The sequence below is a fragment of the Panicum virgatum genome, chromosome 1K, assembly GCF_016808335.1.
Source record: "Panicum virgatum strain AP13 chromosome 1K, P.virgatum_v5, whole genome shotgun sequence".
Classification (NCBI taxonomy): domain Eukaryota; kingdom Viridiplantae; phylum Streptophyta; class Magnoliopsida; order Poales; family Poaceae; genus Panicum; species Panicum virgatum.
The window spans coordinates 30,069,590-30,097,384 of record NC_053136.1 but is presented as its reverse complement, the minus strand read 5'-3'; the positions used below and the strand labels follow the sequence as shown (position 1 = coordinate 30,097,384).

At 43.1% G+C, this 27,795-nt stretch overlaps 3 protein-coding genes across 3 annotated transcripts; all 3 read left to right on the top strand.

The window, feature by feature from the left end:
- Positions 1–14,790: 14,790 nt before the first annotated feature.
- LOC120654427 lies at positions 14,791–16,641 on the top strand. Its single transcript, XM_039931961.1, has one exon. It carries the CDS (start codon positions 14,791–14,793, stop codon positions 16,639–16,641), a length of 1,851 nt encoding a protein of 616 aa, XP_039787895.1.
- A 416-nt stretch (positions 16,642–17,057) lies between these two features.
- On the top strand, positions 17,058–18,168 carry LOC120653751. Its single transcript, XM_039931430.1, has 4 exons — positions 17,058–17,329; positions 17,414–17,501; positions 17,596–17,849; positions 18,011–18,168. Exons 1-4 carry the CDS (start codon positions 17,133–17,135, stop codon positions 18,015–18,017), a joined length of 546 nt encoding a protein of 181 aa, XP_039787364.1. The 5' UTR covers positions 17,058–17,132; the 3' UTR covers positions 18,018–18,168.
- Positions 18,169–22,026: 3,858 nt separating this feature from the next.
- LOC120654420 lies at positions 22,027–24,284 on the top strand. The gene is made up of 7 exons (XM_039931948.1): positions 22,027–22,122; positions 22,213–22,291; positions 22,421–22,662; positions 22,923–23,135; positions 23,215–23,310; positions 23,699–23,788; positions 23,889–24,284. The coding sequence occupies exons 1-7, from the start codon at positions 22,027–22,029 to the stop codon at positions 24,252–24,254; spliced, it is 1,182 nt and encodes a 393-aa protein (XP_039787882.1). The 3' UTR covers positions 24,255–24,284.
- The last annotated feature ends 3,511 nt before the right edge of the window (positions 24,285–27,795 follow it).

Here is a 27,795-nt window from a genome sequence, read left to right as displayed (position 1 = left end):
GCATTGAATTTTCTCTGCTGATTTTGGGTGCACAACCTCTTAAACATGTTCTTAAGATCCTTGTTCTTGAAGTGGTCCTAGAAGTTTGCACCCATATGCCTAATGCACCACCTGTTTTGGACATCGGGCCACAATGGAGGCGTTGTCGCAGTTCCACGTTGCAATTTCAGTATTGATTGCAGCAGACCTGCATGCCTATCACTAATAAGGCACACATCTGGACGTGCAGCAACAGCATGAACCTTCACTCATTCAAGGAACCAATACCAACTCTCTAAGTTCTCATTCTCAACAAATGCAAATGCGAGCGGAACTATTTGGTTGTTGCAATCTACCCCGATTGCGGTGAGTATCTGACCTTTATACCTTCCAGTTAGAAATGTGCCATCAATGCAGATCACCAGAAGACAACACTGAAATGCTCTAACACAGGCACCTAGGCAAAAGAAGGCTCGTTGCAGAATGCTTTGCCCCCTAGTCACGACTGGTACGAGGTATGTGTCATAAAAGCTTCCAGGATTTCTAGCAGCAACCTGGGATAACATACGAGGTATGTTATCATATGATGCCTCGTATGTGCCGAACCGCATCTCGAACACCCTTTGTTTAGCCCGCCATGCCTTCAAATAACTAATGGTGTACTGGTAAGTCTGCTCAATATGTCGAACAATCATTTTTGGCTCATAATTTAGGTTGTCCATAATCAACCCATATATTTGCTTTGCAACAAAGTCGCATGATATATTGCGATGTGAGGGAAGAACTTCTGACAGCAAACAATGGAACATTTCCAGTTCGACTTCCATTTTCCCTTGAATGCATGTACTCGCCATGGACATCCATCATTCACACACTTCACCTCATATTCTTTACTGCCAGACTTTACGACTCGAAATTCTCATTTCAATGATATTGCCCATAATCTCACAGCATCTTTTACAGCTTCAATATTTGGATATGTTGCACCTTGCACTACCTCATTCCCTCTGTACTTCCACTCCTGATTTCGTACGTCTTCTGCGACATGATTGCCAAAACTATGCTCCTTCCACTCTTTTGGCAATGAGTACTGCCCGTCATCAGATGAGCCCTCATATTCTTCCATCTCTAATGCGGTTTGGTCTTCTGCCTCCATCTCGTCCACAATGCTATGTATCCTCTCTCCCTCATCAGCAAGGCCCTATGGTCCGATGTTTTAGTTCTTTATCTCTTCTGACTCATCTTGCTCAACATAGTTGGTCTCTCTTCGAATACTCGGAGTTGCTTGATCTGCACCATGTTGGATTTCATTTTGTGTCTTCTCCCGGATTTGAACAAGAATGGACAGATGCCACTCACGCTCTAGAGCTGCTTGCATGTACTTCTGCCAGTCATCAGTGCTGTGTATCATCATCAATTCCCATAAATCACTTTTTACCTCCCAATTAACAAGATACTGGACGGTCATCACATGTGTCTCCGGATCAACACAGAACCCACGCTGCAGCCACTTACATATGGAACCAAAACTCCTCTCCAGAGGTTTATCTATGACACTAGATGTGCACTTAAAGGCAGAAAGGTCTACTCCATTTGGCCCATACAAAACATTGTAGTCACCAAAAAATACTTGAAACTGCATCTTGCTCGACATATCTGTATATCACAGAATACTTATCGAGTTATACTCTTTACTTCACTACCTTATTCAATAATCCGTAAAAAATAAGTTTGGATTTCAACTACAACATATAACTATTCATAACTACGTGATGACACTCAAATTCTATACTACATATGCGAAATTCTATTCTAAATCGTAATTAATTTATAAACACGTCTCTAATAGTACTGCAATTGTAATAATAAACGCGTAGTACTAATTTTCTAAACTAATTTACTACTACGTAACTAAAGTATCATTAAACTCCTACTTAAATGGTTCTACTATAGCACTAATTAAATTAAATTACTCTACAATACCAATGGAAAAATACATAAGCTAAATGTACTAACCTGCAGATCACAAGTGCGCAATCCGGCAGGGCTTCGCCGCTTCCCTTCTCCTCATCCCTCTCTTTTTTCTGGATTTTTGGTGGAATTTTTGGGCTCAAATGAGGAGGGAATGAGGGTATAATGCTTATATAGGATGGCAAGGGCCGGTCGCCCGAGGGGGGGGGGGGGGGCGACAGGCCCCCCTTGCACCCGCACGCCCCCGGCCAGGGACGTCGTGCAAATTTGAAGAAAAAAATTACATTTAGGGCCTGTCGCCCCCCATAGGGCGACCGGGGTATATTTTTGAAATTTTTCGAAACGGACATATATTTTTTAAAATTTTGATTTTTTTTAAATATAAAAAAGAAAAAATCGCCTGGGCGAGGCCCATCACGTGCAAAAGTGGCACCGCAGTCAGGCTATAGGGAAACGTGGAAATCGGCCGTTTTCACGGGGCCTGGATCACGCGGGCACATCGAGGGAACATGCACATACAAAAGTTGCATCCACACGCACCCTTCCGTGGAACCAATCGCCGTCTCCTCCAACCAAGTTGCGCTGGCCCCGTCAACCAAACATGCTAGCTGTGCACGCATTAGGCATGGCCAACCGCAGCCTGGCTGCGTCGTGCGAGCCTGGCTCGGTACAGATGTGAACCAATCAGACCTCGAGTGTTTCTTCCGAACCAAGGATCGAGAGATGCAAGACGTCCGCTCTGCGTGATGTGAAAAAGGCACGCACCTATGCAAAATAGGGAACCATGGCTGCATCGGCGGCGGCCTGTGGCTCCATCTGCGTTGAGCGTCCTCTCCCTGGCTGAGTTCAAGGTGGAGGACAAACTTCTTCGCTGCGGTGCACGTTGCTGTGGTGTTTGCCTCCCATTGTCATCCCCTCGGAGTCCTGCTGGGCGCCATATGACCTTTGGTGGTGCTGCTGGTGGGTTACCATGAATTGCTTCTTGGTTTCTTGGTGTGCAGGTTCTCGGGCGAAAGCCTAGCTTATGCTAGTGATGATGGTGTCGTTGTGGGCATCATTTTCCTTGTTGAAGGCATTACCATGATCGAGGACCTCAATCTACAGGACTGATCTTGGTGAAAACCAAAGAACCGATCACTGGTTCGGATGGCGGTAACATTTTAATGTTACTTTCCTGTTGAGGTGTCATCTTGGAGTCCTTGTGGGCGACACCATGGGTGACCGGAAGGCATAGAACCATTGATGATTCTTACATCAAGAGTTTCTAAGAAGACAATTGATGCGAGAATTTTATTACAAAGTGAGGACCAAAGCAAGGTTGAAGGTAGAATGTAGAAGACGTTCGAAGCTTAGTCTTTTGTTTTGTTTCTTATTTCTTCCTTTCCTATCTTTTGTATTCCTTGGATTGGAGGTTAGAGTCTAAGCACTCATGTAAGCTTCTGGCTATGTGGTCAGATGTGTTTCTTTGTGGTCTTAGACATTCACCTGTGAATGTTAAGACCGGGATTTCCCAATGTTCAAGACCGGGATTTCCCTTAATCTAAAAAATCAGCGTCTTGCAGCAGCCAGGCTAGATAGATGGAGGCAACCAATCATCTTCATCCTGCGTGCGTTGGGGCTTGGCCAGTGGCTGCCTGGTTCCCACCTGCGAGCCAGGCTCTCCTTTGGCTCGCATGAGAACCAATCACGCCCTTAATGTACCTAACAGATTTGCACCCAGCAGGTGATAGCGTCCCAAAAATGTGTAATTCAACTTTGACTTTTTGCATTCGAAATTTCGGCTCCCAAGTAAAAGAAACCATGGTTGATTAATCAATTCCCAAATTGACTTTTTAATTGATAACTGAATTTTCAAAATTGAATGATACAGATAGGTTTAAGTTGGCTGTCAAAAGCTTAAAAAAATGGTTCACCAGCGAAGGTGGCATTGCACAATTGTTAGCTAGCAATGCTCGCAGTTCACTGCATCTGCGTCCAAAGCATTCCATAATCCCAAAACGAGCAATTGTATCAGGAATCAACGCTTCGAAACAATGTGTTGAAAAGATCAAGGCAATCTTCCAGACTATTCTTCACTATGCAAGGAGATATTTTCCATGGAGCATTCCAGAATTAAGGCAATCTTCCAGACTATTCTTCACTATGCAAGGAGATATTTTCCATGGAGCATTCCAGAATTAGTAATGAGTAAAATTAGAAAATATTAGAATATTAAGAATTCTACAGAAAGAGGACACTTGTCTTAATACCATGATCTCCCTTGACCTGTAAATAGAGAACTCATCCCTTGCTATGGTATCCATCGATGAGCATGAAAGAAGAGATGTGTAGTGCTAGATATAGGAGAGACTAAGAGAAAAGGGCGAGTGATAGGCTAGCCACTAAAGAAGAGAGTTTTGTATGCTCTTGTGTATTATTGTTGTGTTGCAATAAATTTTCGTTCTTAGACCTATAATAGGCCAAAATAAATCATTTTATTTGAAGTTCATGAATATTTTTGTTAAAGAAGTGTCAAGAAAATTGTACTGATTTATGGAAAGTCGTAACTGTAAGTATAATTTATCAACAAAATATGACTGATTTGACCCTCAGCTTGATTCTTCGATTCAATCTAAAGCTCGAGGCCTACTCCATATGGAGCGCGAGTTCATCATGCACCATATAAAAGATGATTCTAGTTCAGAACCACCAAAATAACTCTAATCTGCAAATCTCGATTCCCCTCATCCCCCTGCGTCGCCATTGAGAGATCGATCGAGCAATCCATGGCGAGGAGGCAGACATCCAGCTTCCCCATTTGGGTCTTGCTTGACGAGGAGGTGGATATCGACGACGAGAGTCACGGGAACCCGACGACCACAGCTAAGGCCCGGACGAGCTCAGGGCAACTCGTGAAGGTCTCCTTCTTCACCGCCGATCCGCCAGGCCTTTCGCACTTCTGCGTCCACTGCCCCGGTCTGACAGAGAAATTTTACTTCCTCGGGAAGCCGCGCATCCTCCACTCGGTGGATGACCTCGCCCTAATCAGCGTCGGCTTTGCCTGCGGCTCCAAGACCGAGTACTTCTTCTACAAGCAGGGCACGGGCGCCGGCCCTCGTTGGAACATCTGAGACATCAGCAATTACCTCAACGGAGTTCGGATCATAGCATCCGTCGGCTTCCTCCGTGGTGGCAGCAACAGTAATGGCGATGGCTTCGTCTTGGCCGCGCATGGTTTCAGGTTGGTCGAAGGACAGCTCGCGCACGAGCTCCATTTGTTCCAATCCGAGCGGGGCACATGGGCCAAGAACATGCTGGCTCTTGGAAATCGCCGTATATCAAATGTAGAAAAGGTGACGTCTGATGGAGGAAGAAAGCTTTCATTTGTTGATCTCTTGAATGGTATTCTAGTCTGTGACGTGCTTATGGACAAGCCCACGTACCGGTTGATCTCATTGCCCAAGTTGCTACTGAACAACCAGTCCGATAACCAGCTCTGCTCTCTAAGGTTGTACCGTGTGATGTTGCTTTCTGTGGAGATGGTTTCAAGTGCGCAGAGCTGGAAGCCCAATGGATGCTTGTGATCAAGGAAAGAAAGTCAATTCATGACATATTACCGGAGGATGTATCATCCAATGATTTGCTGCAAGACTCAGAGGAGGACATGGAAGAGGTGATCTACAAGTACATGGGTTGGAGATTTATCATATGGAGCAGGACCCTGTCATCAACTGCTTGGCACAAAGATTGTTTGGTTGATGTCAAGGATATCATTGTGAACAACCCAGTTCATATTGCTTTTTTGCATGAGTTTGGGTGCAGCGATACTACATTCACTACTACAGAACATGCTTTTGGTCTTTCACATTTGTCCCGGCTGCTGTTGGACCCGGGACTAATAAGTCTTTAGTCCCGAGTCCAATAGCAACTCAGCTAGTTGGAGACGGGGAGACATTTAATCCCGGTTGGAACCTCTCATAGTCCCGGTGGGTGGCTTCAACCGGGACCAAAAGTAATGTATTGGTCCCGGTTGAAGTTGAGGACCGGGATAGAACTGGAGTGAGATATTTTTTCTCCCCGCCTCTCTTCCTCTCAACTTCTTATATCTTTCTTCTCGAGACCATCTTCTCTCCTTATCCTATTCGGTCTTCCCTCTCCCTCTCTTTTTCTTTCTCTAGCTGTCTAGCATGAGGATGAGATTGAAGTATGGTGCCCGCCATGAGCCGGAGGGAGGGGCTCGGCCGGCCAGCCTCCTGTTCGACTGGGCAACCAGCGCTGGCTGGGGAACTGTTATGCACTATAGCTACAGTACTTATGTGTCATAACATTCACCAGCCCCAGCCGAACCAGCCAGCAAACCGAACGGGGCGCAGGACACACGACGCGGCGAGCTAGGGGAGGCGCGGCCGGCTGATGCTGCGGGGCCAGGGGCCGCACGCCCTGACGAAGCTGCGTGGCCAGAGGCTACGCGCCGTGACGGAGCAGCTCGGCACAGGGGCGGCGTGGCAGGCCGGAGCTGCCGAGCACGAGGGCCGTGCAGCCGGCCGGAGCGGCGCGGCCGGGTGGAGTGGGCCTGGGGAGCAGCGGGGGCTCGGGCATCAAACAGTGCTTGCGGCGAGCTACGGCGGCGACTGCTCAGGACAGCGGCGGCCACTCAACTGTGGGCAATTTCGAGTCCCGTATGTGATATTGTTTGTTTTTTTTCATAAAAAACGATCTGGTTTTCTTATTCATTTTTCAAGTCGTGGGAGGAGTAGCGGTCGAGATTGGGATATTTGGTGTTTGTGGTATTGTTGTAATGCTATAGCTAGACCGTTTGAGTTTTGCGTGGAAATAGAGAAGCACTTGTATTCTCTTGGTGATGAAATGGCAATACTTGTATGATTTCTTCTTTTTTTGGCTAAGTTTTGTGCGGTGGTGTCATGATGGCCGGAGAGCAGCTCCTGGCGGCAGCAAGCATGGTGGATGCAAGCACAGCCATCGTGGATTCTTGGGGCATAGTTTTTTATTAATTTTCAGCCATGTTTGGTCCCGGTTTGTAAGTTCAACCGGGATCAAAAATTATTATTGGTCCCGGTTGCCAGACCAGGGACTAAAGTACTCCTCTTTTGTCCTGGCCAGGCGGTCCCGGTTGAGAAACGGGACTAAAGCCAGTTCCCAACCGGGACAAAATACGTGTTCTGTAGTAGTGATTGAAGACATTGTACACATCTGTCCTGACCCTCAGTACCGATGGTAGCAATTCATTTTACATGACTTCCAAGGTCAAACAAATGGACCAAGATTTTTGTGTTATGATGTTTGACATCAGAGTAGGACAATTGAAATGTTTCACCAGTTCTCTCTCAAAGAACTCTCTTTTCAAAACCAACTACCCTGTGACTTGTCCAATTACCTGAATTCAGATTCATCAGGTAACTGGGGAAACTCTTTCTTTTCCATGAATTCCAATATGCTGTTCTTACATGTAGATAATTGAAGCAAGCATGTTTATTTATTTTGAACTTGCATGGCATGCACGCATGGTGTGAGGTTTGGGTTAGTTTGTGTGTGCTATGGTAGTGGTGTGGTGTGGGTGGGGTAGGGGGGCGGTTTGGTGGGGTGGGGGGGGTTGAGATTTACTGTTTGTCTTGTGTATTACTAGTTCATACTGATTAGCTAAGTAAGTTTACCTTTTTTGCTGGCATTGATACCTTAAACATATGCCTTCAATCATGATTGCCCTTTGATACCATTTTTAGGGATGGGTGAGGGACTGAGGGGTGACCTGCCCCTACAAATGCATTTTTAGAGGCGGGTCGGTTGCTACAGTACTCGCGCTCCATTTGTAGGAACGTATAACATTTTGGTCCGCCTCTAAAAAAATTTGGGGCGTTGCTACAAATCGTTTTTGTAGTAGTACCAGCTCACTACCTTGGATCAGAGTGATGAGAGGAGAAATTTTTTTTTCCTAGAGAGGACTATTACACAGAAACAAAAGGAAGAACCTGACCAGGGATCAAAGGATCGCACTAAATCACACCTAGGTAGGACTTCCCAGCCGCAGACCAAGAAGCCCTTCAGCTCCCCCTACTACCCATAAATGAGATTCATCTTTGAAGGCCTGTAGAGCGGTCGGGATGCTCAGAGGAGATCCATCAAACACACAGGCATTCCTGTGTTTCCAGAGGTTCCATGCACCAAGAATGACAAAAGATTTGAAGCCCTTTCTGTGTTCCTTCTGTACTTTCCTTGCTGATTTCTTTCACCAATCTGCAAAGGATAAAGTTCGACGAGTAGGCACCAAACTAGCTAGGTTCAAAGGTTGTAAGTTGTGGAAGCATAGTTGCCGGGCAAAGACACAAGAGGTGAGCAGATGTTGGGCGGACAGTGATTAGGGTGCGGAAGTCCCCTTTTTTGTAATTGATCAGCTATTCAACAGCGATTGCGGATACCAAGGTCTTGCATTTGTTAGGAGCACAAGCCTTTCATAATCTTTTCCAAGGATCAAACTGCACGGCTCCGACAAAGCAGAAGGCTCTGTAGGCTGATCTTGAAGAAAAAATACCTGAGCTTTCAAACTTTGATGAGATGAAACTCTGAAAGCGTGTCCCAAAGCGCGAGGTATTCCATGAGGCCATGCCAACTTAAAGAAGCCCTTATGTCAGAAACCCAAGTATGGTCTGTCAGAGCTTCGGCCACTGTTCTTTTTTTGTGTACCCGTAGTGGAGTAGTACAACATTTTTATTTGAGCTTATGGTGACTAAGAAATGCTATGCATTTTTCAGGGGCTGGTTTAGCCGGATGTGAGAATGCTGTGCTGACGGAAGGGGCAGTGCAGGGAGCAAAGACCTAACCAAATAATTGATTCTTTTTGGAGCACCACAGAAGAAGATGCCGAAGTTTTTGAGGCTTGGATTGACGCTTACATGACCAAGCTCAGGAGTGTTGCCTGCATCAACGTGGGGCATTGAACCACTGACTGGAGTACCCAGGCGAGAGAGAGCTGTGAGTTCTGTGCTGAAAAGAAGTTTCGAGTCTGGGAAGTTCTTTTTGGTGATTCAGAATTCGAGCGTTGGTGAAACAGATAGCAGTAGGATTATGTTGTCCCAGGTCTTCTGGATTTTCCGGTGTTGGTATGATCTGAATTGTTATATGCTTGTTTGTTGGTATGATCTGGCCTTCTTGCAACTTAAGAGTTGGTAGTGGCTTCGTTATGATGCTATGTTTGTGGTGAGTGGTTATGCGTTTATAATGTTATTATCTTTTTCAAGCTCTTTTGCTCTTGATGATACTGCCACCCTAAGTCCATAGATCTGTGTCATGTGCCTCTGATATCTTTTTCGTAGAGCATCAATAAGGCTAATCCTAGCCTCTAATAATAGGGGTCGTGCGTGGGTGGGATCACGCGTGTTGCTCAAGCCCTGGTCAACCCAAATCAGCACCCAACCGGTCCAAATCGCACAGCTCATGGCCCATGAAGGATGCAATATTATTGGTGTTTTTTCTTTTATTTTTTTGTTCATTCATTTTTTTTTACTCGAGGAGCAGAAAGGGAGAAAACAAAGAACGAAATATGATCTGTACACCCTGCAGCTGTGATGGAACTTATCATGGCCCTCCATCTTGTGACCAACGGTGCGATCACATATCCCATGTGAATGTATAAGAGATGTATTTGAATATTTTTTTTACCATATACCACCTGCCTGCATGGTAAGGTTCAGACTGATGATGACATAAAGTTGCTTTTTCACCAACCCGAGGTGACATAAAATTTCACCCACCCATGTAACATAAAGCTGAATCACCATGCTAGTCCATTTTCAACCCGTGAGCCACTCATTTCAAATTTTAAAAAGCTACCGTTGCACACCACCATCTTCTAATTTTTTAATTTGACTGATAACACATTTATTTGAATGTACATCAAGATACCATTTTTTGATATACACCATGGTATAGCGCATGAAGAATCCATGAACACATATCTTACTTTTAAAAAGCAATATCAAATCTAAAATTGAATCAGGAGCACGCTAATAATATTCATCAAATTGAAGTACCACGGGGTTACGCAACTGTACCACTGTTCTTTAGTGACGTACCAAACATAGTCTAAATATATACTTGATCCCATGTAGCACAGTGTAGTACTCTCTTGTACACCGTGGTACACCATATGAAGAACACATAAACATAGGTCTTGCTCATGATATAAATTAATAAATTCTTTTAGTAATATACACCATGGTACCAACGAAATCAAAAGTAAATATTGATGTGTTCTAATTTTTCATGTACAAATTGAAGAACCTATGAATACACATTTTGTTCAAGAAAAGCAATATCCAGTGAAATAAAAATAAAATTTTCATGTTCCAGTTGTTCAACTGAAATAAACATGAATCAGTAGCAAGTGAATTCATGAATCTATAGCAATCACTAATCCATGCAAATTTTTTCACCCGCATACCTCAAAGCAGAGATGCAACTGACCAATCATTTCATCCATGAGAGAGATCAGAGACTAGGCTTCCCTCCATGAAGAACAGAACCAGAAATAGAAGGCAAGAACAAGAGCTAGAGCAAAGTCCGATGAGGGAGAACAAGAATCGGAGGAGCTGGCAGTGGGCCGGGCCGTGATCAGGAAGTCGCCGTGTGCCCGTGCGTGCTCGAGGGAGCACCAGGAACTACCTCCTCGGCAGCAACGTTGAGTGGTCGTTTATGGTGCCGACCTTGTCGCCGAGCTTGAGGGCCTCCGCGGCGGCCAAGAACGCGGCGCCAAGGGCGGCCACCATGGCGTTCTTCAGCACCAGCACATGCGCCACCGTGCTGCTACGCGCCGCAGGTGGCCGCCCAGAACACAGGTTTATTGGAAAAATCTATCAATAAGAATTGTTCATTGGAAAAATCTATATATAATCAATCACATCAATGAGAATTGTTCATTGGAAAAATCTATCGGACGACCTGTCATTCTGGCGTGGAGCGCGCGACCCCACGCGGCCTGCCAAAGAGAAGCTGGCTGTCGCAGCCTACCTATTTATGTATTGTTTGAGCTAAAAAAAATGTGATAACTTTCGTTAGGTTAGTCCGATTTCAAATCCGCTTGCACCATTGTATTCTTCTCAATAAGATCCACAAAAATAGATCCATGATGCATATGTTTTGAAATATTTTTTACAAAGTGGCAACTTATATTGAATGTGTAGTAGTTACTTATGTGTTAAGTGTGTAGCAACTTATATGTGTACCAGACAAAAAATTATATAGATAAATTGCTATAAAAATTAATTTTATCATCCATGTTTAGCTCTATGAAGTATCTATATAAGTTACCATATTATCTCTATATAAGTTGTTAATAGATATACTATAAGATATTGTCTATAGATAATTTATTACCCAATCTTTACAAGTTGATACATTTGTCTAAATAAAGTTGTCACTATAAAAAATAGAGATACAACATAAGTTGCTATATAGTATAAGTTTGAAACATTGCATCTATGTATGTTGTTAAGTTGGATCAATAAAAATCATCTATCAATTTGTACACGAGTTTTATAGATAAGTTGTTGCATAGTTGCATATAAGTTACTACTTGCGATCAATATAATTTGACTGGCTCGTAAAACAACTTCAAAACATATCAAATATGAATCTTGCTTCATAGATTTAATTCTAAAAAAATGCAATAGTGCAAACAGATTTTAAAACAGACATGGGAGAGTAATGGTGATTTAAAGAAATATATTCTTTCTAGTACTCATGTCACTTGTGAAAGCGACATCCTCTCATGATCATTGCATGCGTCCAGACTAGCAACTGGCAGTGCAAGACTAATTATAGCAGTCGTGCGACCAGTTGTTTAGCGCGACCAGTCGCGCGTTAACCTGCTCCTTGTTCATTCCCTCGGTTCTCTTGCTCTCTCAATTCTACTTTTAACATAAAATCACAGAATTAATCAGCTTTATTATTTAATACTAGGCTTAATTATAATCCTTGTGTCGTGTGTTGTGCGCTTTGCATTTATATCCCCCACCCCCGATTGACCCGCCGTCCCACCGATTGTATGGATAACCAATTTTTTCTTGGAAAACAGGACAATTTTGTCTAGGAGAATTTTTTATGGTAATGACTTTCTTACAACTTGCCGTATTTTTGTTGATCGGAACGACCGGTTACATCTACGGTCCGCCTAGCATCATTTTTAATTGGGTTGAATCCTGGCGTCCGTTGACCTCCGCCCAACCCCAACCCACCCACGCCTCACCATCCCCCTCTCGTGAGAGACTCCTCCCTGATCTTGCCGACGGACGCGCTTCCGTCCCCGTCCCCTGCCCCAGCGACGCCGCCGCCGCATCCCGTCAGCGCCCCCGCGGTGCTGCTCCGCCCATGGCGGGAGGTGTTCGAGCACAACCTCATGCCGATCTCTAAGCTCATCTTCCCTGAGGGCATGTTGGTGTAGACCCTCACCCTGCTCATGGAGAAGCTCGCCGTCACAGGCCCCGGCGAGCGCGGGCGCGCTGCAAATCCCGGCGGAGCAGGTGGAGCTCGCACTCGGCACGCTTGCGGGCATACTCCATCCCGAGGATCCCGCGCTCAGGGATGGCACCACGGCGTGGGCACTGCGGATCCTGGTGGAGCAGGTGGCGCTCGTGCTCGGCACCCTCGCGGCCATGCTCCCTCCCAAGGACCCCCGCACTTGGGGATGGTGCCGGGGCGTGGGCGCTGCAGATCCCGACGGAGCAAGTGGCGCTCGCGCTCGGCACTCTCACGGCCATGCTCCCTCCTGAGGACCCCGCGCTCGGGGATGGCACCAGGGAGGCCATGGCCGCGAACCGTCCACCACGGTGTTCGATGGGATCTAGGTCCCCAATCATTCGATCGATTTTTTTCACGAAAGGACCATGATGCTCGTTGGATTGCTATGTGAATGCGAGTAATTGATGCGGAACAAAATGTTCTGATTTATCTAGGCAATTCTTCTGATTTCATCCAAGCAATAATGTGTTCGTAACAAGGTAGAATAATGCAAGTCCTTAGGCAATTATCTCTTTATACATCACTGTTTTTTTCGGCTGAACTACAAGTAATCAAATCATTTTTATTCTAACTATATTGCAGCTATCCAGCAGGAGAGGAGGAGGAGAGGGGGATTAAAGCTGTGTGGATCATGTATTGAGTTTCTGCCCACGTCGTCCAACCATGGGAAAATACAGTGGATTTTTGTGTGTACAAACCTCGGTTAGTGCATGGATCTTGTTTCCACTCTCGTATATGTTTTCTAATTTGCCTTTGTTATGCTGTAGTTTGCCTTTATGTGTGTTCTAATTTTTGCTAAACAGTGGTGATTTTTGAGACCCTGTATCTATGCTTCCTTAATCTGTCATTGTGGTTTTTCTGTTAAACTTTGCATAGTTCATTTGTAGAGTGTGACATGTGCTAGCAGTACTTAGTTGTATATTGGATAGGTATTAAATTTCACTTGTTCTGTATTTTTTTCTTCATTTTCGTTTCGCGTTCATTCTATTAATGTGTCTTCTTTCACTTTTCTACTGTATCATCTAACTACTGATCTGCAATAATAATATGGACAGGAATAAGGCAATAACATGTGACTATTTTTTTTTGTCAAAGTGGAATGCAGTTTTAGTAGAACTCATAAGCATTTTAGTTGAGTTTGTTTATGTCTGTTTTTTCAATATGATATAGATAATTTATATCTGCACTGAAATATGACTTCAACATATAGATAAATAGATCTTACTTTGTTTGTATGTATTAAAACGGGATACACCATTTAGGAAATGTAAGCGTTTCACACTACAAGAAATGTGGTGATCTATGACGAAAATTTTATGACATTTTAATGGAGCGTCACAATTGCACACAATCTATGATGAATTTGAAGGTATGGACCCTAGGCCCAGAAATTTATGACGTTTTATTGAATTCGTCATAATTGAGCCCACAAAATATGACGTTTTTTTGAATTCGTCATAATTTATCCCACAAAGCATGACGTTTTAACATTATGTCATAAAAATCGTCATAGCTATTTTAACTATATGTTTTGACATTTTCATTTTTAATTCAAGTTTTTTCTTCTCTTATTTGATGCTTACGTGGCAGCCTAGTCAGCGCACACGTGGTCTGCTGAGTGGGGCCCACTTGCGAGCTAGGTCAGCAGCTGCACAAGTTGCGCAGCGCTAGTAAAATAAAAAAAATCCGCCTTGCGTGCAAGGCCTGGGAGTCGATCCCGCGACCTGCGGCCAGGCAGGGAAGGTGCTTACCACCACGCCACTTGATTGCATGTGGTTGTGTTTAGAACAATATTTTCTTTGTAGTGTTGTTGCATAACAGGCAAATGAAAAAGTGACATCCCGTGAGTCATCCCGCGAGTCCGGCCGCTGCATCCCGCGGCACCTGCGCCGCCGCTGCATACTGCGCGAGACCGGCGCCGCCGCCAAGGCTCCTCCCCTCCGGCGTGGCCTCCTCTCCGCGGCCTCCTCTCCGCGGCTCTTCCCCTCCGGCGCGCCCTCCCCTCCGTGGCTCCTCCCCTCCGGGGAGGCCCTCCGCTGCGTCTCCTCCCCTTCGGCGCAGCTCGCCGCCATGGCTCGTCCCCTCCGGCACGGCGGCGCTCAATAGCTTGGACACGCTGGAATCATCGATTGGTGGGCACCCGTCTCGTCTTTTCCCTTCTTCCTCGCGTGAGCACCAGCCGGCATCCAAAGGTATATCAATTTTTTTTCTTGGCTGTGTTGATAGTAGCTTATGGATTCAAGCAGATTTGTTAATTGGGATTTTTTTTATGTAATGCTTGTCTAGATGGATCAAAGTTGGGTGCGTGGTAAATTATTTTCTCCAGAATACATGGATGGTGTCAAACAATTTATGAGCTTTGTTAAAGGGAAATTCAGTGACAATGTTGAAATTCTATGCCCCTGCAGTAGATGTCTTAATCAGAAGTACCTAGCTCAGGCTCTTGTGAAGAAACACATACTAATGAATGGCATGGACAATAGCTATACTCGATGGATTCATCACGGAGAGTATTTAAATGTGGAAGTTATTGAGCATGTTCCTACTGGTATTGTGCATTGTAGTCATAATTGGTCCACAGATGGAATAGGTGTGACAGAGGAGGACAGCAATGATATTGATCCTTTGGAAGCATTTTTAGGAGACCTACATACTGCTGCAGCACAGGAAGATAGAGAGGTTGGAGAAAATGAGGACGGTGATACAGAATCTTGTGAGCAAGACACATTTTTTAGAATTGCCATGAAAGAGGCAAAGTGTATGCTCTATCCCGGTTGTACCAAATTTTCGAGGTTCTCGTTTGTGGTAAAGCTGCTTCATATGAAGTCACTATACAGGATAAGCAATTCTGCTTTTACTGCAATATTGAAGCTATTGGCTGAAGCATTCCCAGAATACAATACCCTTCCAAAATCATATAATGAAGCAAAGAGCATTTTAAAGGAATTAGGTCTTGGGTATGAATCCATACATGTGTGCCAGAACAATTGTGTGCTGTTCAGGAAAGAATTTGCCAAGTTTGACAATTGCCCCGTTTGTAGTCTCTCTAGGTGGAAAGACCCAGAAAGGAAGAAGATTCCAGTGAAAGTGTTGCGTCATTTTCCATTGGTACCGAGGCTGAAAAGGATGTTTGCAACCAAAGAAGCATCAGAACAAGCTCAATGGCACAAGTTGAAGCGGCAACCCAGTGAGAAGGAAATGAGCCACCCAGCTGATGGTGAGGCATGGCAGGATTTTGACCGAGAATATCCAGATTTTGCAGATGATGCAAGAAACCTTAGACTTGGACTTGCTACTGATGGTTTCAATCCCTTTTCAGAGAAGAACACAAAATACAGCATGTGGCCTGTATTTGTTGTGCCATATAACCTTCCTCCTTGGGCATGCATGCAGGAGTCAAATTTCATGATGACTCTGCTTATTCCAGGTCCTACATGCCCCGGGAAGGATTTTGATTTATTTCTTGAGCCTCTTATAGATGATTTACTTGAGCTTTGGAATGGAGTCCGTACATATGATGCTATTACTCGGAAAACATTTAAACTTCGTGCTGCAGTTTTGTGGTGCATCCATGATTATCCAGCTTTGAGCACTCTTTCTGGCCGTACCACAAAAGGATATTTTGCATGTATTCATTGTGACAAGCACCCTCTGTCATATGGCCTTAGGAGCAAAATTGGGTATGTTGGGCACTTTCGTTTCCTTCCAAAGGGACATCATTTGCGGAGAAACAATGAGTATGCTGGACTTCATGAAAGCAGTGAGGCACCAGGTAAATTCTCTATAGATGAGTTGCTTGCTGAATTGGAGAAAGTTAAAGATATTAGGCCTGGGCAGCAACAGGAATGTGGGAAAAGGAAGCGTTCAGGCTTGGACAGGGTACGTGGGCCAAACATTTGGCAGCGGATGGTTAGTTTATGGAAGTTACCATATTGGAAAAAATTGAAGCTGAGACATAATCTTGATGTCATGCATATTGAGAAAAACATATGTGAGAATTTGATTGGGACAATTCTGAACATAATAGGGAAGACAAAGGACACTGTTAAAGCTAGGCTCGATCTAAAAGATTTGGGAATTAAAGAGGAGCTGCAATTAAAGAGGATGGAGATTCATGTGAGATGCCTAATGCTCGATATACCTTGTCCAAAGAAAAAAAGAAGGCATTTTGTGATTTTTTAAGGGAGGTAAAGTTTCCAGATGGTTTCGCTTCCAACATTTCAAGATGTGTTAGTGCTGATGGGACCAAGGTTCAAGGGTTAAAAACACATGACTGTCATATTCTGTTGCAAAGAATCTTACCAGCTGCCATGAGAGGGTTTTTGGACAATGATATCTTTGAAGCAATAGCAGAGTTAGGAAAGTTTTTCAGAGAGTTGTGCAGCAAAACCCTGAACAAGGATGTGTTGGCTAAAATGAAGGAAGAGATCCCAATGATTTTGGTGAAGCTTGAGAAAATTTTTCCCCTGGCTTTCTTTGATGTGATGATGCACCTAGCTGTTCATTTACCTGATGAGGCATTGCTCCGAGGTCCTATGCAATATGGGTGGATGTACCCAATTGAGAGACGGTTGTTTACTTTGAAGCGCTATGTGAGGAATAGGGCACGACCAGAAAGTTCAATTGCCGAGGCATATATTGCTGATGAATGCCTGACATTTTGCTCTAAATACATGGAAGGTGTTGAAACAAGATTTAATCGGGAACCAAGAAATATAGGTTTTTGTAATGAGGAGAACTATGGTGTGGATGTTTTTGGCCATGGAGTTCATTTTACTTCTGCACCTGAACTTGTATACGATGAGAATGGCTTTGATCGAATGGTGTGGTATGTGCTTCAAAACTGTAGTCAAGTTGAGCAATATGTGGAGTAAGTTCTAAACTTCTAACTGTTGTATTCTATATACTTTTGTTTGACACTCATGTATATTTAACATACGCTATATTTTTTCAGAATGTTCAGAGATGAACTAAATAGAGAAGGAGTGCCTAACATTGAAAGAATTATTGGACAAGGATTTCAGAATTGGTTCAGGAACCATGTTAGTTTGATTTACATTCAAATTGTTTATTTTTATTTCAATGCCAAATTTGTAGTATACATTTTGATCTATGTTTGTTTCATGCATTTGACAGATCTTTAGGTTGCGGAATACTGATCAAGAGATAGATGAAGATCTCTTTTCCTTGGCTTGTGGTCCTGATTTTATAGTCAAGAAATACTCTTCATGCGTTGTGAATGGTGTGCGGTTTAACACTGTTGATCGTGACAAGAACAAGAAAACACAGAATAGTGGAGTTATGGTACAAGGTGAACATAATGGTCAGGTCATTGATTTCTTTGGAATCTTGAAAGAGATAATTCAGTTACTCTATATTGGCGATGAGAGGTCAGTAGTTCTGTTTAAATGTGATTGGTTTAAATTGGATGGAAAGAGGACTGGGCTTAAATATGATGGCTTTTTTAAAAGCATCAATATTGGAAACCTATGGTACAAGGATGATTCTTTAATCTTGGCAACTCAGGCTAAAAAGGTTTTCTATTTGCCAGATACTAAGGAGGGGGCGAATTGGCACGTTGTCCAGACATTTGACCATAGGCATCTTTATAATGTAAAAGAAACTGAGGGCGGCAGCTTTAGTTCTCCTGCATATCAAGAGAATGAGTGCTTTGAAGAGGATGGTACACGACATCCAATTTCAGACAAAACTTGTGATACACCTCTAAATAGAGATGATGAACAAGGAGCTAGGTTTGAAGCTGCTGAAATTTCTAGGTTGGTGATGGAAAGAAACCGAGAAGTGCATGAGATAGATGGCGAAGACGAAGACGATGATGAAGGAGGTGCTGCACTGGAGGTTGACAGTGATGATGAATAGCTACTTGTTCAGTTTGCAATTATCTAGTGTATGAACAATTTTAAATAATATGACCACGTATTTCTATGCACAAGACTATTTGAGATCATGTTCTGTGTATGCACAAGATTATTTTAATTAATGTGACCAGCTTGTTCTGTTTTGAGATGGTGAAATGGTCCCATTTTGAAATTGCTGCCTAGTGACACCTTTTTTTATTTGAAACTCCATCACGTTCAGCTTGCAGATTTTCCCAGTTTTTTTTCGGATCATGTTTCAGCATCTGGAGATCATGTACCAGTTCTCTAAAATATCACAGGCTTAATTTGAATGCTCTGTAACAGTTCTCTGAACAATATATATGTACTTGATGAATTAATGCAGAGATGTTATTTCTGTTCTGCTGAATGTTACAGTGACAAGTTCAGTGTGATCATGTTCTCTGTATGCACAAGAATGGCAGTACCATCTTGATGTTCTGCTAAATGGTGGCAAATGAGAAATGGCTTTACTCTTCTTTTCAAGTCTAATATACAAGAAGATCTCAAAAAACTCTTTGGAGAAAAATGTGCATCATTTATCAGTTCAATGAACCTTTTCAGCTCAGCTCTAGATTCACAAGTGAGGCAATAAACCTTTTCAGCTCAGTTCAATGAACATATTTCAAATTTCAGTATTTCAGATTTCAGTCTAATCTCATCAGATTTCGGAACATATACCATTTGAGCAGCATTGCTGGTTTGCTCAAATTTTTGGCAGCATCTCTACTGCTTGAACAATTTGACAGACAGACAGCATAATACACAAATATATATTTCATGAAATTAACCTTCAAGTCACAGAGTCCGAAACAACAAACATGCAACCATTTTTCATCTCCTACTAGCTACTAGCTTGTAGCCATTTGTCATCTCCTACTAGCTACTAGCTACTGCTAAACAGAGTGCGGTTCATAGTTGTCCACGATGACAATGGGATCCAGAGGTGGCGCCCCTGGAGGTGATCTCATCCGGCAAGTCCCCGCGCAGCACCTGCACCCGGAACACCACCTTCCCATCACCCTCACTCCCAGTTCCTCCAGCAGCTGGCGTGATGAGCTCGAAGACGCAGGCGTCCCCGATGCGCAGACGGTTGGTGACGACAAAGTCCCTCCACCCCGGACCGAGCTTCTTGCACTTGAGTTCACCACAGTAGGTCACCGCCCATGACTGGTTGCCGAACAGGAGCACTGCTGGGACGCGCGAGCCCGGCAGGTGGGAGTGGAGATGTCTCGGGATCTCCTGAGCACAAGAATAAGCAACAGCATTCAGTTGAGTGAACTGCATGAATGAACAATAAAATTACCTCTATACAAATCAGCTAGGCAGGCTTCTCTACATGGCCCTTAGACAAGACAATGGTGAAGAAGGGCTTGTCGCCGGAGAGCGGGACGATCTGCATCACATGACAAGCAACAGATTCAGTTAATACATTCAGGATTAAATCCTAGTCTGCAGGTACACGAGAATTGGAACACCAATGAGAAAACAATACACAAGTACCCATCACTAGATGCAAATGGCCTGCAGCAAGTACCCATCGTAAATTGGCACAAGATTTCAGTGACATAATTGAGTGATATAGCAGAAGAGGACCTAACTTCCAGGTCGTCTCTGCCTGCGGCCAGGGGGTCGTCTCCTCCTGCGGCGATGGGATCGTCTCCTCCTGTGGCGAGGGGGGCTCCTCCTGCGGCGAGGGGATCATCTCCTCCTGCGGCGAGGGGATCGTCTCCTCCTGCGGCGAGGGGGGCTCCTCCTGCGGCGAGGGGATCATCTCCTCCTGCGGCGAGGGGATCATCTCCTGCGGCGAGGGGATCTCCTCCTGCGGTGAGGGGATCATCTCCTCCTGTGGCGAGGGGGTCTCCGCCTGTGGCCAGGGGGTCTTCTCCGCCTGCGGCGATGGGTTCTCCAGCTGCGGCGAGGGGGTCGTCTCCGCCTTCGGTGAGGAGAACCGGGCCTGCGCAGAACCGACCAAACTTGTCGCGGAGCTGCCGAATCGAGTGGTGCTCCATCGATCCGGCAGCGGAGAGGGCCGACGAGGGGGGCGCAGAGAGAGAGAGAGGATAAGGCGGCGACTGGCGGAGAAGATGAGGCTGCGCGAAAGGATTTGGGTGAGAAAGGATTCGTGTCCGCCTGCGTCTTATTTTCGGTGGCTGAGAAAGGATTTGGGTGCTTTAGGTGAAGTACAATTACAGATGGCTAGCTTACAAAATGTCTTGTGTAGCCCAGTAGTTTAGCTTCTTAAGCTCGAGGACAGTTGGTGCCGGTTCGATTCTTTCCCTTGCACATTTTTTTTTGTTTTTGCACATTACGTCTCTCCCACATTCAAATACATTTATTTGGCTTAATGAATAAATTCTTCCATTTGTGGTCTTGATTATTCTAGGGTTTGATTATTCAGTTCGTGCAGTACAAAAAGATTAGATGCATATGTTCTTGCCTTATGGTATTTTCTCAATCAGATGCATGTGTTCGTGCAGTACAAAAAGATTAGATGAATATGTTCTTGATTATTGTAGGGTTTGCTTTACTGATACTTGTTAATCTGAGCCCATGTTCAGTTCGTGCAGTTCCGTATGCTAATTTGGTTGTTCCTATTTCCTAGTATAAACCAGTTCATGGCTAGTTTCGTCTTTCGCATATGTGTATTTTGAATTTGTGGGGAATCTGCACAGAAATTTGTGAACAAAACTTTAGGCACACATGTTCAGAAGGTTTACACATGGCTAATTTCAATTAGATTCATATTGCTGTTTTACATAAATATTTATTTATGACTTCTAAGCATTTCAATTTTGAATTAAATTTACTGGTGCATTGATACTTTGTTTATAAATGTTCTTATCATGTCAGCAAGGATTAAATGTCCAAGGACCCTAGCCCGATGACGACGGAGGGACAGAGGAGACCACATGGAGGTCAGATAACAACCATGTCCTTGTTTACTTTTGAATTCCAATTGAATTCTTGTCTCCACATGTATTGCTGCTACAAAAATAATAATCTGTTGTCCATGTTTTCTTTTATCCAAGGACATGCACTACATCCATATGAACAAGAGCGCCTCCGACAATGTATGGCCAACAGTGCTAGGCTTCGGGAACTTGGAGTTTCTGGTTTTTCCAGCATATTTCCAAACAATAGTGGCATTGCTGTAAACAAGAAAAATGCAAAGCATAGAGATAATGAAGACTCTAGATCTGAGTATGATCCTTCACAGGATGATACTAATCAAGGAGATTTGATTGGTGATGACAATGCTAAGGTGCTCATTCCTCCACCTTGTTAAGCCTTAACTTGTTTTCTTCCTAATGCAATATATCAGTCTCCCCAGTCTGTTCACTAATCAATGATTACATTGTACTAGGGAACTAAGGAGAAGGCTCCCAAGCAAACTTCCAAAGAAAGATCAAATGTATTTCCTGGAGTGAGGTTTCGGTCTCGTAAGAGGGTTTTTGCAGATCAAGCACCTACTAGAGTTACAAGGTCAAAGTCAAGCATCACCCAACCTGATACAAATCTGACACCAAGTAATATCCATGTGCCACCTCCATCCGAGCCTAATGATGGCACCCGTGCTGCTTTGGAAGGCAATTTCTGTTACCATGTTTCTTATTACTGTTCTTGCTTGAATTACATGAATGCAATCTGACTTGTCAATATTTTTAAGATGACGGGCCTAGTCAGCAAGCTGACAGCACCAACATCACCAATGGAGGCGATGCGATTCCACGTCATAATGGAAGCCCCAACCGGGAGAATGAAGGTGCTGTTTTTTTTACTATCATTCTATTAGATTTGATCCACAAATTGATTGCATTCTTACTGCCTGCAATTTTTAGATGGATCTACCCAGCATGATGACAACACCATTGCCGGTGATGGAGTTGATTGCATTACCCATCCAGATGGACACGACCAGATGACCACCGAAGGTGAGCGTTTGTTCATTTATTTGCCATATAGCATATTTCCTTGTTACTTTGGTTGCTGATTGCAAATGGTTTGTTTGATGAATGACCATCTCACTAATTGCAACTTCTATGTGCATTTACATTACGGAGAAGAGCCATGGGACCGAGGAGTAAATATGGGACATGGTCTCCAGAGGTTGACCCGAGCTCATGGTGCCAAACTGCCAGTTGTCATAACTGAAGGGAATATAAGGCCCGTGGAACCTAAGATTGCTGCAATGTATGCCACTGAATGCAACATTGCAGTCAGGAATCATATTCCTGTGTTCAAGCACTGGAAGGAATACAAGAAGCACCCTGCGCTGTTTGAGCTGTTTTTGGGAAGACTACGTGTAAGTACCTTGCCCTAAATTAATTGCAATTGCCTTTCTGGACTACAATTATATTGGCATTATACTCCTAGATGTGGGCAAATGGTAATTGCACCTTATACAATTATTTTTCACTAGAATCTGGAAATGTAAATGTGACTGTACATTTTTAGCTGCTGGATTTTAGAAATGAATTTTAGTTACTGTAATTTCTTATTGCAAGCTGTTCATTCCTTGTGTTAGTTGCAAAATTTCTTATACATGTTTGAACATATGGATAGGCAAAGTTTGACATCGACACAAGTAATGAAGTAGTCAGAAAGGGTTGCTTGGAGATGATGCAATCTGCAGTTCGCCAACAGCGATACAAGCTGAAAAAAGATTTCTTTGATTCTGTTCCTCTACATCTGGTTAGGAAAACTTCTCCTGCAAAAGTGATGAGTAATGAACAGTGGATTGACCTTGTGGACTCATGGATGACCCCCCAAAAAATGGTATTTTCCAGAAAATAGGACTCTATGCTTGTACATGCTAATCTTTCACGTTTCTTACATGTATTGTCTTTTGATGTAGGAGGCAAGTCGAAAGAACAAAGAGAATCGAGATGATGTAAAATTCCACCAAACAACTGGCTCCTGTAGCTACCCAGTTTATGTAGAAAAAAAATTGGTAAGTTAGCTATGTTAATATGCACTTTATTTATTATGCTGCTGTCTCATATATAGCTGCTGTACCAAGTCATGTGTACTTATAGCTGCTGTACCAAGTCTACTTGTAGTTGCTGTACCAAGTCATGTCTACTTATAGCTGCTGTACCAAGTCAGTTTAATATGCACTTTATTTATTATGCTGCTATCTCATATAAAAAGTTAGTCATGTCTAAGCTTACAAATTTCTAGTTCCATAAGATGCTAGGACCATTAGTTCTTGCTGCACCAATATAAATGTCTACTTGTTGTTCTTCAATTTGTTGCTATATTGCTTCAAAATAATGTTCTAGGTGTGACCAAGTATACCACCATGTAAATGTTATTTGCAGAGAGAAGATGAGTACAAGGATAAAGAACTTGATGCTGTTGATTTGTTTAAGATGTGCCACTACAGCAACAAAAAGAAAGGATACACGCCCACTGTACAATCTGCTATTGTAAGACAACATCTAATTGTGCTTTTCAGATATGCTTATTTTCTAATATCTTGTGATCATAAACCAGTTTTCTATTGTTTGCTGCTTTCATCTTTGCTAGACTCAAATGGAAAATCAGTTGGCTGCACCAACAGAAGATGGACAACCCAAGTCTGCAACCCAAGTTGTCAGTGCTGTGCTTCATCAAAACACAAAAACCAATCACTTCCTTCGGAATGTGGGCAACCAGGTTGCAAAGCGAAGGACTACACTACAAAATGTTCAAGCAGAATTGGAGGTGGAGAAAATAACCAATTCTGAGCTTCAGTCGATCGTCAAGAACCAGCGTGAAGAAATGGATGGTTTGAAAAATCAAGTCCAGGGAACAGAACAAGCAAGGATCAAATACCAAGAGGAGAACCGGAAGAAGCAAGCTGAGTTGGAGAAGAAAATTGAGCTGCTGCTAAGCCAAAATGGACAAAGCTGAGCATATGGTGGTCTGATCTGGTAGCTTTTGGGTGGCCTTCATATTTTGTGGAGTTATCTTGATGAATACTATATTTTGTTGTTGCTGGTTATTTTTGGCCCCATTCGGTTGGCTAAAAAGCCAGCGCTGTCTGGCTAGTTCTGCTTGCGTAGGCGTGCTGCTGGGCTTGCTCCTGCTTGCGTGGTGTGCTGCTTGGGCCAATCAGCCAGGCGCGGCTGGTATTAAGTGCAGCCGAATAGGCTGAAACGCCTTGGAAAACTGTATGGCTTGAACTCTAGATTCTGGACAAATGGAACTATCTTTTGTTGAGCATGTGGATTTTGGAATGTTATTGTTTTGCTGAGTTGTCATGTGAATTCTGGATAAATCTTGTTATTATGGCTGTGATGTGAATTTTGGATTAATCTTGTTTTGATTAATAATTTTGGGCTGAAATCTTATTAGTTGATTATTAATATTGGGCTGAAATTTTGTGAGCTGATAATTGATTTAGGCCTGAAATCAGGCCCAACTTGGTGGCCCACTTTGAATTCAGCCCATCAACTCATGGGCTGTGTAGCTGATGTCAGCAGCCACGTCATCTGCCACGTCGATTGCCACGTTAGCCTAACTTTCCATGTCAGCAGCCATGTCACCGTCCACGTCAATTTACATGTTATCACTGCCATCCATGTCATCACCATGTCAACAGCCACGTCATCCTCCATGTCATCAATGTGTGACATGGCAATTGAATCTGTGATGAAAATTATACTGTTCGTGACGTTAATTTTCGTCATAGAAAACGGGCTTGGGCTGGGTTTCCGGGGGCCCGGAGACATACCATGACGATTTCAAAACATCATGGATCGAGCAATCTATGACGAAAATTTAAGGAACGTCACGAGGTGTGATCTGTGATGCTCAATACATGACGTTATTTGAGATCGTCATAGATACTGTTTTATGACGGTTTTTCAATGATTTGTGACGAAATGCAAACGTCATAGATCAACAGATTTTTTGTAGTGTCAAGATTGCCAAATTATACACTTCGTGTTCTTAGGTTGCAATTTTTGTGGTCTTATAATCTGGCATTTCTTCCTACTGATTTAGTTCATGCTTAGCGCTTGGTTTTGGAGCACGCTCACACAAACCAATGATGCAACCAAGTAATCTATGCTCTTTTGAGTTTGAATACATGATTTTTTTTTTGTGTCAGAGAGGTACTCAGATTTGGCAAAACTAATACACATTTTATGTTGGTTGTGTATTTTTCTCAGTCTAATATAGGCAGTTTATATCTGCATGGAAATATGACTTCAAACTATAGACAAATGGATCTCGTTTTTAGTAAAATGTAAGGACTACAACACTGAAAATGAATCATAAATTAGGTACACAAAATAGGAATTACAAGCATTTTTAAGATTATCAAATTATGCCTTTTATGTTCTGAGTTATCAATTTTTATTCTAATGATCTACCATCTCTTCTTCTACTGATTTACTACTTATTTTGTTCTTGGTCTTAGACTAGGCTCACACAAATCGATGATGCAGATAATTCATGCCTTCTGGTCTTTTGAATATGCTTTCATCTATGTTCTAATTTGCTCATAATTATTTAGAACTTTGCTTAAGAGGTTCTAAAAAATTGCCTATTGTATCTTGTTGGTTTAGATTACTAGCATATGAAAGTCTAGGAATTAGGTTGGGTGGGTTTTGATTATTCTTGCCTGCTCATATATTTTAAATTGCTTCTGAGTTCATTACGATATGCCTACAACTTCTAGCAAAAATGCTTAATGTATTGTACAAGCGAAGTACCACCAAAATATAAGATTCAGCAAAATGTTGTTCATTCATTGTGGGGTTGCTTTTCAGTTTTCTATACATACACCACTTGAGCTGTTCTCTAGCCTGATACAACTTCTTTCCTCCAATTATGCTCGACAAGCTCTCTGATTATTCTTTCCCCCTGTTGTATTTTTGCAGGCCATGAATAGAAATACTACACTATGTGATTGGAAGAAATATGATGTGTTCATTCATCTTTCGGACTATTTTGTTTCACATGTGCAGTTTTCTAAGATGCATGGGATGAAATGTTGTAAATAAGTAGGGTTGCATGTTTGAGGAAGTCATTGATAGGATCTTTATCATAGAATCCTTTCAACATGTTGTCATCTTGAGATTATACAGTCCAAATAGTTAGGGCAGGAGACAACTGAAAAATTGCTAGCCTCCGATCATGCAGTCCTTATGCTGAAACTAGGAAACTAAACTCATAGGTCCCTGATCTTGCAGTTCTGGGTCATGTATTGTATGATGAATCCTAAGCAATTTCTGAACAAATTTTGCCCATACTGTTTTTCTGGTTTCTTGATAGTCATGCTTTCTAGCAGTGAAAACTGTAGGCAAATCAATAGGGTTTGTAGGTCTGAAAATTGTGTTGTAAGATGCATGATGTTGCTTGACATTTATAGTTCTTTTTATTTCCATGAGAAGCTGATGGTGAGCCATATCGAATGCTTGACAATTTGTATGTTGCCTAGTATTTTTTTTGTTCTATGATGCTTATTATTTTCCTAAACCACATATCTGATGATGTGCTGAAATGCTAGTGAATTGCATGATGTATTATGTCTGGGCTGTTGATGGCGTCAGAGAAACGATGCAACCGCCGCAGGGCAAAAAAATGTAAAAAAGCAAATATGCTAGAATAGAAAAGTGCGCCACTAGTATTGATTACTTTCCAAATTAAGGGCGGACGTACGGCCGGCCTAACTTACGGCCGGCCATACGTTAGCCGGATCCTTTATTTATTTCTTGTTGTATTCTCTGTAATCATATGCGCGGAAGAGCTTATATATGCCGGTTGTTTAAAAAGAAAAGATTATCTGTGCGACTATATTACTTTTAGTTGTTATATCTACTAGTAGAAATAGTAGCATCCATGACGTTATTCCGCTTGACGTTTTTAGCTTTGTCATTGAACAGACCACATCTATGATAAAAAGAGACAAGTTCGTCACACGGGACAGGTGTCACAAATCTAGAGGGGACAGGTGGCCAAACCCTCAAGTGAAAAGTGTACAAGCAAGAAAGCGACACGTGGCCGAACCAGGAGGCTCCTAACAGCTGGACACGTGTCGTTCTGCTAGCCCGCCTCGTGTCTGTCCGTTGCCGAAACGGGCTGCCGGGACGGCACCTAACGACGCTGACGACGTTGACGGGGACACGTGGATCCGGATGTCCGTTGACGTTCTTGCGGTGCGTCGCCAAAGCAAAAACAGTTAGGTGACGTAAGTTCCTTTGTCACCAGAAAAACCAGTTTCGTGACGTTTTTCGCATTCCGTCGTTGTGGAACAAACTTGACGTGGCTTTCATGTTATATCAAATTTCGTCATTAATTCGTCACCAAATTTTCTTTATGACAGATTTTGGCCATACAGTGACGAATATCGTTTGTCACCGATGCATCATTTTCCACTAGTGATCATAGGGATCACATCTAACTTATTTTTGGTGAAAATTTAAGTTTTTCAGTGGCGCAAAAA